At 43.4% G+C, this 12560-nt stretch overlaps 1 protein-coding gene across 2 annotated transcripts in view; it reads left to right on the top strand.

Annotated features, from left to right (window-relative positions):
- The window catches only part of CCDC13 (coiled-coil domain containing 13), a 40438-nt gene that overhangs the window by 2671 nt on the left and 25207 nt on the right, over window positions 1-12560 (top strand). For both annotated transcript variants that reach the window (XM_065831228.2, XM_071805389.1), the window contains exons 3-6: window positions 5086-5231; window positions 8114-8247; window positions 11148-11240; window positions 11486-11602. In XM_065831228.2, the coding sequence (XP_065687300.1) occupies window positions 5086-5231; window positions 8114-8247; window positions 11148-11240; window positions 11486-11602 (490 nt within the window). The remainder of the gene's footprint in view (window positions 1-5085; window positions 5232-8113; window positions 8248-11147; window positions 11241-11485; window positions 11603-12560) is intronic.

The raw sequence follows: 12560 nt of genomic DNA, 5'->3' as shown, positions 1-12560 counted from the left end.
CCCTTGGCTCTCTTTGCAATATAACCTGATTTAGCAGATCAAAAGACAGCCAGCTATACAGGAGGGTCTCACAGACAGAGTTATACAAGGTAGGGTTTTAAATGTTGCTGGGCAGAGGGGTTTGGGTTTTACCTCGCCCACTGGGGTAGTACCTGGATTGCCAGGACATTGGACGCTCTCGTGTGGATCTCCCTGGATCTTGTTTTTGGGACTAAGTCATAATTACTGGAGCAGAGATTTGGAGCCCCAGCTCAGATCATTCATCCTAGGGTATAGTCAGTCTTTCCTTCTGACCCAATTAATAGTTTTTTACAAACTAGAACAGATCTGAAGTTGGACACATCCCAAAGATGTCTGCAGTTACTGCAGTTTTGGCTCCTCAGGGATTTTTCTCCCTGATAGTGGTGATGCCAGCTGAAGAAATTCACACTTCTGCTCCCCGCTTGCAGCTGTGCTGATACAGCTGTTTGCTGGAAGCTGGATTCACTTTCTAGGGGAAAGATTATTTTATTATCAAGTCATTTCAGTGACCCAGTTTACAGCTTGAGCCCCATGGACTGTTTTACAGGCATCTTGATAGGGTGATGTACTGTGATCCAGGGTCAGGAAGGAGGAGCTGGCGGCTCTGCCCAAACCAGCAGATTATGGGTGGAAAACCACAGTTAGGCAAATACCTTTGTGGCAGTTTCCCCTCCCAGAATGCAGAGTGGGGAAGGGCACCTCTACCAAAGTTCATCAAGCCACTAACCAAGTTTGATCAGGTTTTAAATGCTGATCTTCCCTCTGTGTTACATGGGGCAACTCCCTGCAACTCCCTGTTTCTGGAAGTTGCTTCCTCGAACACCCAAGAGCAAAAGCTGCAGCAGAGCTTTTGTGAAGATGCAGAGAACGCAGGAGTGAACCACTGAAACTTCCAGGTGCTTCTGGGAATGTGGTGTTCACACTACGAAGGAAATCTGTGTGCAAACAGGGAGCTGACCTTCTAGAAATTAATGCTCCGGCCATGGCATTATACATTAGACTCATGGAATCGTTTAGGTTGGAAAAGACTTTAAGATCATTGAGTCCAACTGTTAATGTAACATGGCACTAATCCATGTCCTTGAGAACCTCATCTCTGTCTGTCCAGCCCTCCAGGGACGGTGACTCCAGCACTGCCCTGGGCAGCCTGTTCCAATGCCCCACAGCCCTTTGGGGAAGAAATTGTTCCCCAGATCCAACCTCAACCTCCCCTGGCGCAACTTGAGGCCGTTTCCTCTGCTCCTGGCGCTTGTTCCTGGGGTGCAGAGCCCGACCCCCCCTGGCTCCAAGCTCCTTTCAGGCAGTTCAGAGATCAGAAGGTCTCCCCTCAGCTCCTGTTCCCCAGCTGAACCCCCCAGCTCCCTCAGCCGCTCCCATCACACTTGTGCTCCAGCCCCTCACCAGCTCCGTTCCTTTCACTGAAGTGCGGAGTCCAGGGTTATCCCAGCAGTTCTCTGCCACTTACAGTTCAGTAATTTAGGTCTGAGCAACTCAAGAGCTGTTACTTAACTGTGTTTTCAGTGGCACTGACTGTTGAAAGTCCCTATTTGACACGGCAGGTGTGGCAGGTTCATCTGGATTTTCCTTTGCTTATGTACATCTCCATTCAGCAAACAAGTGGTTATGAGTGTAGCAAATCCAGGGAGGATTTGCTTCTGGAAGGGATTCACCAGGATGTACTTTGCACTATTCCCATGACAACATGGTAGAAACTTGTTCCAGAATAACAGGACTCCATATGCTCTGCAGCGGCAGTGATTTCAGCACGTCAGTGTTGTTTATAGCAGTGCTTAGAAAACATTCTCCTCTCAGAAGTTCCCCTTCCTCTGAGGCTTGGGAGTTCATCTTTCCTTCCTCCCATCCTACTCCCAGATTTAGTTTAGGCGAGTGTTTAGCTGACACATCTGTCTTTCTGTTTTGTTCTATCTTTATCCTCCCTACTCTATTTGGTGTGATCCTCCCCATCTCAGGGAGAATCTGTAACAAAGCTGGGAAAGACACCTGAATTTCCGTTATAGACCCTGCTCATAAGCTTCACTTCATTCTATCTCCTTGAACTAGAGTGGGAAGTGTTAGCTTTCTGCAGCCTGTTTCTTTTGGCTGACTTCTTGTAGCTGAGTGACTTGAGTGGAACCTGCTACCTCCTCTGTGACATGGAGACTCACTCTGGGATGGGATGGGATGGGATGGGATGGGATGGGATGGGATGGGATGGGATGGGATGGGGAAGTTTCTCAGAGGAGACTTCAGCTCTTTGCAGTTGGGATTTCTGTCCATCCTACTCTAAGTGCTTTTTCTCAGGACTTGAAGCCAGCTCTGAGGAAGACATCACTGATCAGGTGTGCTAAGAGCTTCAAAACCTTTTTTCATGTTAATTCCCTAGCTGTTAAAAATCTCTTTGTCCGTGTGTCTCTAATTAGATCTGAAGAGTTTCGTCGCTCACTTCTGAGTGGCGCGTGTGGGAATAACTTAGTTTTGCCTTTTCTCTGCTCGGATTGCTGTTTTCTTTCTTCTTTGTAAACAGCTGCCTTTGATCTCCCTCTGATTTGCAGCTTTGAAACAGAAGTGCAGTTCTTAATTACAGATTGTGAATCATAAATTGAGTGTGCTGTTCATGGCGGTGCTTTAAGGGTCATTTATTCTGACATGTACATATGGTGTGTGCATTTAAAAGCTCCAAAGTATAGTTGGAGCAAAAAGCTTGCTAAAACTTTTGAATAGAAAGGATTTAGCTGACTATTGAGCTAACTGTGGATGTCTGTAGCCACCAGTATGTACTGTATCAACTCGACTTTATCCAACTCTCTGTGACCATCCAAGCTACCTACTTCTGCTTTAGTCTGGAGCAAGTAGTCTATAGGCCAAAGGGGTGGGAAACTAGTCCAGATTAAGTTACCAAAATGTAGACATTCAGGGTCACACTGTAGATAAGAATCTTAGATCAATAGTTCTGGCTGGCTTGGATGTCTAGGGACATCTGAGATCATAGATTCACAGAATAGTTTGGGGTTACCCAGAGAGGTGGTGGATGAACCATCCCTGGAGACATCCCAGGCCAGGCTGGACGGGGCTCTGAGCAACCTGAGCTGGTGAAGATGTCCCTGCTCATGGCAGGGGGGGCACTGGATGAGCTTTGGAGGTCCCTTCCAACCCAAAATTCTATGATCAGCGCCCTTTGTGGCAGTTAGAGAGCGATTCAGATCACCCTGCAGTGGCAGCTGGTCTGTAAGCAGCACTGGTTGTATTGACCAGACCTTCCGTGACTTTTGTGTGTGTTTTATCACAGAGAGACACCCGTGTCTTGGTACTGAGCGAGACCCTGCCCTGAAACCCAGATGAGGAAGATAAGGAAGCTCAGATGGGAGGAAAGAGGAAACCCAGAGGGGGGCAGAATGGGAGCTGCTGACTTGAGCCAGCAGCATCTGTACCGCAAACACATTTACTGCAGGCTGTGTCAGTACAGCTCCTCTTAGCACATTTGGTTTCCTCTCTGGGAAATTAAAACAGGGTCATTGTGCCCTTGTGGCCAGGAAGGCCAATGGTACCTGGGGTGGATTAGAAGGGGGTGATCAGTAGATCAGAGAGGTTCTCCTGCCCCTCTGCTCTGCCCTGGGGAGACCACAGCTGGAATATTGTGTCCAGTTGTGGCCCCTCAGCTCCAGAAGGACAGGGAACTGCTGGAGAGAGTCCAGCGCAGCCACCAAGATGCTGAAGGGAGTGGAGCATCTCCCGTGTGAGGAAAGGCTGAGGGAGCTGGGGCTCTGGAGCTGGAGAAGAGGAGACTGAGGGGTGACCTCATTCATGTTTACAGGTGTATAAAGGGTGAGTGTCAGGAGGATGGAGCCAGGCTCTTCTCGGTGACAACCAATGGTAGGACAAGGGGCAATGGGTGCAAACTGGAATACAGGAGCTTCTACTTAAATTTGGGAAGAAACTTGTTCATGGTGAGGGTGGCAGAGCCTGGCCCAGGCTGCCCAGGGAGGTTGTGGAGTCTCCTTCTCTGCAGACATTCAAACCCGCCTGGACACCTTCCTGTGGAACCTCAGCTGGGTGTTCCTGCTCCATGGGGGGATTGCACTGGATGAGCTTTCCAGGGCCCTTCAACCCCTGACATTCTGGGATTCTATGATTCATCTCCATTCTGAAATGCTGCTATCTAGAGGACTCTGGCTAAAAGATATGTCTAAAGTTGGAGGATGTTAGTAGTTCTTTGGGTTGGCTTATATGTCTGTGCATGGCAAGTTCTCTCTGAGATGCTCTCGATTCTCTGACTGGGCCACAGATTTTGTCCTGAGAACCCTGTGTCCTGGCTGCTGGTGACATGTAGGGAGCCCAGATAATCCTGAGACATCTCATGTAGGGAGCTCAGATAATCCCGGAACATCTCAAATAGATGCCAGAGTGCCCACGACTGCATGCCCTGAGGCCTCAGCTTCTGGTTTTTGCATTTGGAGGAACCATCAGGTAAGGACAGCAGGGAGATCAAAGTTATTAATTCTCTAGATGTCTTAAAGACATGAAACTCATGTATGTTACTAAATGTACTGAAGAATAGGAGAAGCAAAGCTTTTTGATATTTTTTTTGTTTCTAAATGAATTCCAAAAAGCAACTTTAACAATACAAACTGATGCCAGGCCATCCCGGTGGGGTTCCTAGAAAATCAGTTGAGGATACAGGAAATTGATCTTTTGTGAGTGGCTATGAATTATATGAATTATGCTTTAATTTTTAAAGAAAGAACCTCAGGAGCAGCTTTTGTGGCTGGTGCTCTCTTGGCTTCTATTGGCTTTGGTAAGTAGAGAAAGTAAAGCCTGAATGTCACGGATGCTGAATGGTGAGCCTGCAAGGTTTCCTCTGAAGTATCAGATAAGTAAGACTTGATGAGATGAGACTACTCAATAACCTGAGGAACCGTGAAAATATACGTGTTCTGTGATGTTTTGCCTCAGAAAACACAGGGAAGTGCAGAATTTTTGAAGAAGAAATGAGTTAAATGAATAGGGAGCAACTATTGGAAGCACATGACAGTGACATTTGCCATCGTAGCTTATTTTTTCTCCCAGGTTGCTTGAGGTTGAGAACGAGCAGCTCCAAGATCAGCTTCGAGAGGTCCGAGATGAGAACTGCAGACTCTACAAACTGCTGGCAGAGAAAGATTTCGAAATAAAGCAGCTCCAGAAAAAAGTACAGGACAGATTGGCTTTGTCAGGTGAACACAGTGACTTTGTATTCTCACTACGTTAATTCCAGTGTTTGCTTGATGCTGATGACAATACAGGTGGGATAATGGATTCATTGTGAGCTCCTGACAGTGAAATATTCATGTGACATCTCTTTATCTGCTTTGTGCTAATTTCAGTCGCATTGTGGCTGCCTCCATTTCCACTCCTGTAATAAGGAAAACGCAAAAATCACCTCTCAGCTGAGAGAGACTTGTTCTCTGTTTTGCAATAGCGCTGAAACCACTTGGCTCTGATCTTTGAAAAATAATTAGACACCTGAGTGTGGATTTATTCAACACACAGAGCTGCTACATAAACTTACAAGGGTCTAAGCTGACGCTATTTTGCATTTGCAGAGTTTGCTAGGCATCAATGTCTTCCCCATGTGAGGAATCTCGTCGCTTTATTTGCAGAGGGAAGTTACTCACAATGGTTTGACACTCTCTTACACTCTCCTTTGGCTTCATGAGCTCCAAAGTATGAATAATACTACTCCTCGTTTTAGAGAGCTGTTGAAGTCACGTCTGAGGCAGTCAGATCAGACCTAAGGCATGAAATATTGGTAATTATGTGTCTCTTAATATTAGTGCTCTTTTAGGGTACACAGTGATCTCTGTTCCTCTTCTGCAAACTTGCTCTGATTGGCACAAAAATGATAATTCATAGAGATTGTATTTTGGAAACAAAATCTGTTAATGTCAGAGAGTGGTGTTGTAGCTTTCTCCTCTATGTAGTGTTAAATTCCTTATTCAGGCTCCTTTTGTTTGCCTGAACAGGGCACATGTAGGATGCTCCTGAATGCAAAATCCAGCTTCTAAAGCAGTTTGGGTGTCCTCTGAAAACTGAACTGCGCAGCTGTGCCTCCTCCACTGGGTGCCACTGTTGTTCAGGACAGCAGCCAGAACTCAATAGCACTTAAATTACACCTTCCTTCTTAAAAACTATATCTGCAGCTTGTGTTTAGGAGGGATTCTGAGCTATTTCTGAGTCAGGACCAGGAGCCAGATGTACTTTTTCAGCTCCTTTGGCCGACTCGCATCCCAGCTTGGGGTGGTTTGCTCCCCAATCTACATAGTGGGGAGAGACTCACCCCACATTGCATGGGAATTAAAATTAAACGTTTGAAGAGCATCGCATGGAAGCACCAGCCTGGCTTTGGGTTAGTTTGGTACTTAACTTTTGGTTCTTAGCAGCCGTTAATTTATTATGAAAACTAAGGGGAAAGTTGCTTCTAGATGAGAGGGGAAACATAGATAAAGGAGTAAGAATAGTGGAAATGCTTTCACAAATAATGAATTTATTATTTTCTCTACAATGTTTTTGAATAGTGACATGGCGTCATATTCTGTTCTTAAATGTATTCCACATAACCCCTTAATGTCTCTGGGGTTTTATGGGACTCAGAATTCACTTGATCCATCTCACCCCAATTTTTGAGTATAATCTTCACAGGTGTCAGTAGAAAAGTCATTAATTCAGAGCACTGAAAGAGGATAAAACAGTCAAGAAGGATGACAAGAGCCAAGTTCAATCTTCATATATCTGGCCAAGGATTTGTTACCGTAGGCTCATGTTCATTGCTGAACTAGAGGTTTCTGTGGACGTTATTGATTTTGCACTCGTGCGAGAACTTTTTGTCACTTACGTGATGTTAACAAAAGCCAAGTGACACTAATCAAACCCTCTCTGATGAGGAGGTGAATGAAGTATCTGTTTAAAAGAGCAATTAAAAGGCTAATTGTTGAGGGTTTAGATTGCGGGGTGACAATAAAACCCTGGCAGATGTATTGTTAACCTCCTCTCCCCCTTCCCACTCAGCACAGGAGATCGGGAGGGAAAGAAGGACAGAGAGAAGAGAGTTGGAAAAATTAAAGATGTTTTACTAATGCTACCAATAAGAATAGAGAAAATAATACAAAATATACAAAACCAGTCTTGAAAGTCTCAGCAACTGCGGAGCCGGTACCCAAAGTCCTGGACTGGACTCTGCAGCCAACCGGACCTGGATTCAGTCTGTCTCTGGGCCTCAGTTCACAGGGATGACTTGCAAGGTTCTCTCCTTATGTCGGCCATAAGGAAAAAGGGTTGAGATCCTCGTGATCTCCCACTTTTCTATGAAGTATTAATGTGAATGGGATGTTATACACAGTTGGTCAGTTTCTTGGTCACTTGTTTCTCGTTGCCCCTCTCGGGAGATGTGAATCTGTCCTTATCAATAAGTTTGCATTCCATTGCTATGTTTACCAAAACACGTATCTGATTCTCCAGAAAAATGCAGCTGACAGGCAAAATTCACTAAAAGAGAGACTTGTTTTTTAACAAAACCAGGACACTAATACAATAAGGTTCCATATATAATCGCAAGGAACGTATAAATAGACACTATGAAATTTCCTGGACGTTATCCAGGACCCAATTGTGTTAATGTGCTTGACCTTTTAGGACAGATGTCTAGAAAAGTTTGCACCTCTGTTTCAGCAGCTCCTCTGGTAGTAAACAACCAACACAACACAGAATTTTTCCCAAAAACCTGTTCATAACTGCCCTTCCAGCAGAAAACCTCTCTACCCTTTTGATGTAGTAAAGTTGTTGTGACCGCTGTTGTGGCCTCCTGACCTGTGGCCGTTGCTAAAGTGTGAAATGCAGCTTTGCTTGTCCCAAAGTGACGCCGATTCAAAGGCCCAAGCGATCCAGCTGGAATCACTGACGCCGCTTTTCCCTCGCTTGTCCATTGAAGTGCCTGGCACAGCCCTGAGAGAGACGGATTAGACAATAGAAGTACACTGTGCGCTGAACAGAGAACAAAAGCGTCATCTCTTCTGCATCTTGCCTGGAAAATATGTCCTTTGCTTTTGTCTGTGCTTTTCAGGTTTCACTGGAGATGCCGCAGCTACTAAGATCGTTGAATTGGCCAAAAAGAATCGTGAGATAACTGCGGAGACTGAGAGTGAAAAAGCCAAAGTGAAGCAGCTGAATAACAAAGTCAAAGAGCTGGAGAAAGAAGTGAGGCATTTTTCTTGTTCTCTTTTTCAGTGCCAAAACATAGAAACCCAGCTTTGGGGATAGAGGAGCTGTTGAAACTGGGTTTAATTCATCTTCCTTTTTTGAATTTGCTCCGTGCTTGCTTTGAGGTTTAGTAATCTCGGTCCTTGATAGGCGAGATGTGTCCTTACTTGTTTTCACCTTTGCAGAAATGAGGTGCTAGGAAAGGATATCAGTAAGTTATAATGAGAAAAAGAGTTATGAAATACCAATTAGGAATGTTAATTTCTATTGGAGGCACAGAAGCTCTTCTAGAAATACGGCAATGATATTTTTCTGATTTTTTGTGTGTGTGTGTGAGAAGCAAATTCATACCATTATATCTTACATTCCCACCTCATTAATACCAAACACTAATTAGTATTCTATTCTTCTAAGCTTTATTCATCCACATAATGAAAGCTGTTTTCTGACATAAGTACTTCCAAAACTGAGACACTTACAAACTAAATCACTTAAGACAGCGAATCTTCATTCAGACAAGTTTATTTTTCTGGTTTACTATGACTTTTTTATGTGTGTTAACCTTTCCCAGGAATTATTTTGCTCAGGTGACAGCTGAAATGAAAATTACATGTTCTGATGTCAATGCTTACTTTGTTCATTGGCAACTACTGCTCTTCTTTACACCATACTGGTAAAATTGTAGATAATTGTAGCGCTTTTTTCTGCATGTGCTTCCTTAGAAGGCATCATTTAAATACATCAATAATGTTTATCGTGCTAACTAATGTATTTTGACTCCAGTTTCACGATCCTTATTATCATGAATCATGCATCTATATGAATCTATACCTGAAAGGTTAAGAAATAATAGATGAAATGTTTGAGAACTATAAATCCAGAGCATTCTGGTCAGAGGGGTCTTGTCCTGGCTATGAAATATCAGGTGTAGCTGGGGACCTACAAAAATCACACCAGTAGAGGAGCAAGCCATGAATAATATCAAGAAAAATCAATTTGGTTATAATTTGGTTATGATCCCCTACTGCAATGGCCATTATTCAAACAGAGATTTAAAATATTGGCAGGTATTGACCTGAAAGAAAGGAAAGGAAATCAAACTCAAAGCAAATAGAAATATTTAAGAAACAGTTGTTGCTGGTCAAGGCAGAGATGGACCCTTTAGATATGGACTAACCCATCCTTAGACACCAGCACTATGGAAATCAAACCCAAACAACACAACTTGTGTAATCCAAGATAAAGGTGAACCCCGGTGTGAACCTCACTGGTCTGTATTTTCTCACAGTCTCGCTTGGGATGGCTCTTTTCCAAACTAAGGGTCACCGGTTGAGTTTGTGTCTTGTACTTGTTCAGTAGAACGATAAGAAGGTGTAAAAAATAAATGAAATTAAAGCATCGTGGGAGGTATCGATGAAAAATATTGAGTGGTGAAAGAGAAGAGGAACCTGCAGCCATTCGCATCTCTTCCAGAACTCTTAAGCCGAGCTGGATCGCTGTTAGACACACTCATCTATTTCCACTGATATAGAAAAAACCAAGACAACCAAAGTGCAATGTGGTTGCCCACACGATGCCACTTGACCTCTCAGGCACCTGAATGCTCTCAGGTGCCTCAAATGGGCCTAGAGAGCAACAAAACCAAGTCCTTGATGTAATGTAGAGTGAGCTGAAGACCAGAGCTCCCTGCTTGTATTGACCAGACTCTGTTCTTGATGGAGACACCCACACTGAAAATAGGGAGAGTTTTAATTTGCAAGTTGAGTCTCATCGTGTCTGCTAGTTCTAGACAGCTTAAATTCCACTAAATGAATGGTGGTGCCTTACAAATGCATCACAATATGTACTTTTGCTGCTGGAAAGCATAATTGCTAACTCTTTGCTCATATAAAACTGAAAAATACATAAATCATAAGTGTTTTAACATGACCCACAAACAAAATGGAAGTTGTGGCTGTTGAGCAATCGCTTAGCAAAGGGTGGGTTGTGTAAATAAAGGCTGCAAGCAGGAAATTTCCTTAGAATTTGATGTTGCAGCTGCCAACGCTGGCTGGAGTTTCTCATTCACAGGCCATTGACTCGAAGAGTTTATGAATTGGATAGAAGGGAAGGCCTGACCATTGATTTACTTGCAAACAAGGGGTAACATTAGAGCTGGGGCTGAGTTACGCTCTCTCTTTCCCCAGATATCGCTTTAATGAAGAATATATCCTCGGAGCTTTCCTTTATTCAGGCAAATAATCAAGGTTTTCTGCCCACCTCCAAGAATGAAGTCTCAGCCCTTTAAAGCAACATTTCCCAGCTTTTCCAGCTCCAAATTCCTGGACCTCAGTATAGTAAGAAGTCTTTGCAACCTGTCTTCATAAACTGTGGCAAGCAGTAAGAGACATTTTCTTCACAGGTTAAGAAATGCTATCCCAGCTAAAGAAAAAGAACCTTAACATCATTACTAAATAGTGATTTCCCCTATTCAATTCATCTGGTAAACATCTTTTCCTGAAGAGTGGGCAAACCGGCATCCAGAATCCAACATCCTGACCTGTACTGTGTTTGCATTTTTGAACCTGTGGTGATAAAATCTCTCAGAGATCTCCATGCTCAGCAGCTGATCCCATCTCAGCAAGTCAGAGACATATTCTACTGCAGCTTTTCCCCGGTAAACTAACACATACTTCTTGGGAAAGTGCTTCAGGAAAAATGGTATACTTTGGTACTGGTTGCATTTAAAAGAGAAGGAGAAATGAAGTTGGTTTGGGTTGTTTGTTTGTTCTTTTTTAGAGTAAACGAACTTTCAGGATCATTACAATTGCTGTTGTACTTTTTTCTAATTGATCTTCCGTGGAGGTGGAGTTTCATTGAATCTACTTTATAATAACAATTCATTTTTTGTTTCCCAGCTACAGGCAGCTGTGGAAAAAATACGGTCCCTTGGTGGTGGTGATGACGCAGGAATCAAGCAATCAACTCTGAAGATGATAGAAGGAAACTTGGTACGAATTGTAATTGAAGAGAGGAAATCAGAAACTGATGCTTAGTTTACTCCTGTTTCTTTCCATATGACGAGGGTGTATCCATGTCCCTAGTTTTGTGACCTAATTGCTCTGTTTGTAGCTTTTCTATGATCCCCCAAGTTAGGGGAGGCAGATTCAGTGATCCTGATGGATTTGTGGATCTTAATCACGTCAATTTTTCCCTGAGGATGCTGTTCTTACCAAGTACATTCTTCTCTTCAAAGGCTGAAAGTCCGGAGGTGAAAGCACTGCAAGAAAAATTAACCACGGCCAACTTTAAAGTGATGGAATATCGTAACCAACTCCAATCTGCCAAACAGGAGCTGAAGATGACCCAAAAGGTACCGTTGCAGGACATGGTTTATGGGTTCTTTTCTCTAGAGCTTTGATTAAGCCTCTGTGAAGTGTTCCAGTGAACTGGAAGGAGGTAAGAGGAGGCACGGGTGTAGCGGTTGTGTCGGAAAGATACGCACATTGACGCTCAGATTTCACACTCTGCCGCCACAGCTGGATGACCGAATACACTATTTCTGTTGCTATATGGGTACAAATTTGTAAGGTTTGGAAGTCCCAGGTCAGCAAAATAGACTTGTGATTGTCCTGAAGCATACGTTCAGGGCCGTTCCTCCTTTCCAAAACATTTAATTACATATTTACTTTTAATGTAGGCTTCAGCCCCATGGAAATCAATGGGATTGAAGAGCACGCTTGGACTAAAGCACATCTTTAAACAGTTTGTTGGAGCGACATCCGGAGTAACCTTTTCCTCTTTGATTCATGATGGATTTTAATGCGTTACTATGTGCTGCATTTCCTTTGGTTTCAATCCTTTGCGTAAGAGACCTGCAATGCAGATCGGAGTAGAGAATGTGGTCCTAAAAATAGAACTCTGCTGACCTTTTTATAAATAATTCAAATGCTCTTCATACTAACTTTAGCTCTCGTTAATGTGGCTGTGGCGGAATCGTGCAGAAGAGATTGGCTTAAATCCCGATTGCAAGGGTGTGAATTAAGACAGTAACTGTTGCTGTTTAGTTCTGGTTAAGCGTTCCTTGCATCAAAAATAATTGCATAGGTTGAAAACTGTTAGTAATGCTTAGTAAACCTTGGCGATGTGTTTGAAATCTTACGGGAGTAGCACAATTTGACACCCTACAGCTATATAGTACAATTCGATACTCTCCATAGGTAGGCAGCAAAGTACAGGTACACGTATTTTAAAAAGCAAAGAATATTACTGAAACATCAAAACACTGAATTACACACCTCACAAAGGGAAATCATTCATGTTAACCAACC

This window comes from Patagioenas fasciata, chromosome 2, assembly GCF_037038585.1.
Source record: "Patagioenas fasciata isolate bPatFas1 chromosome 2, bPatFas1.hap1, whole genome shotgun sequence".
Taxonomy (NCBI): Eukaryota; Metazoa; Chordata; class Aves; order Columbiformes; family Columbidae; genus Patagioenas; species Patagioenas fasciata.
The sequence above is the reverse complement of the archived record's forward strand: the minus strand, read 5'-3'. Positions and strand labels throughout refer to the sequence as shown.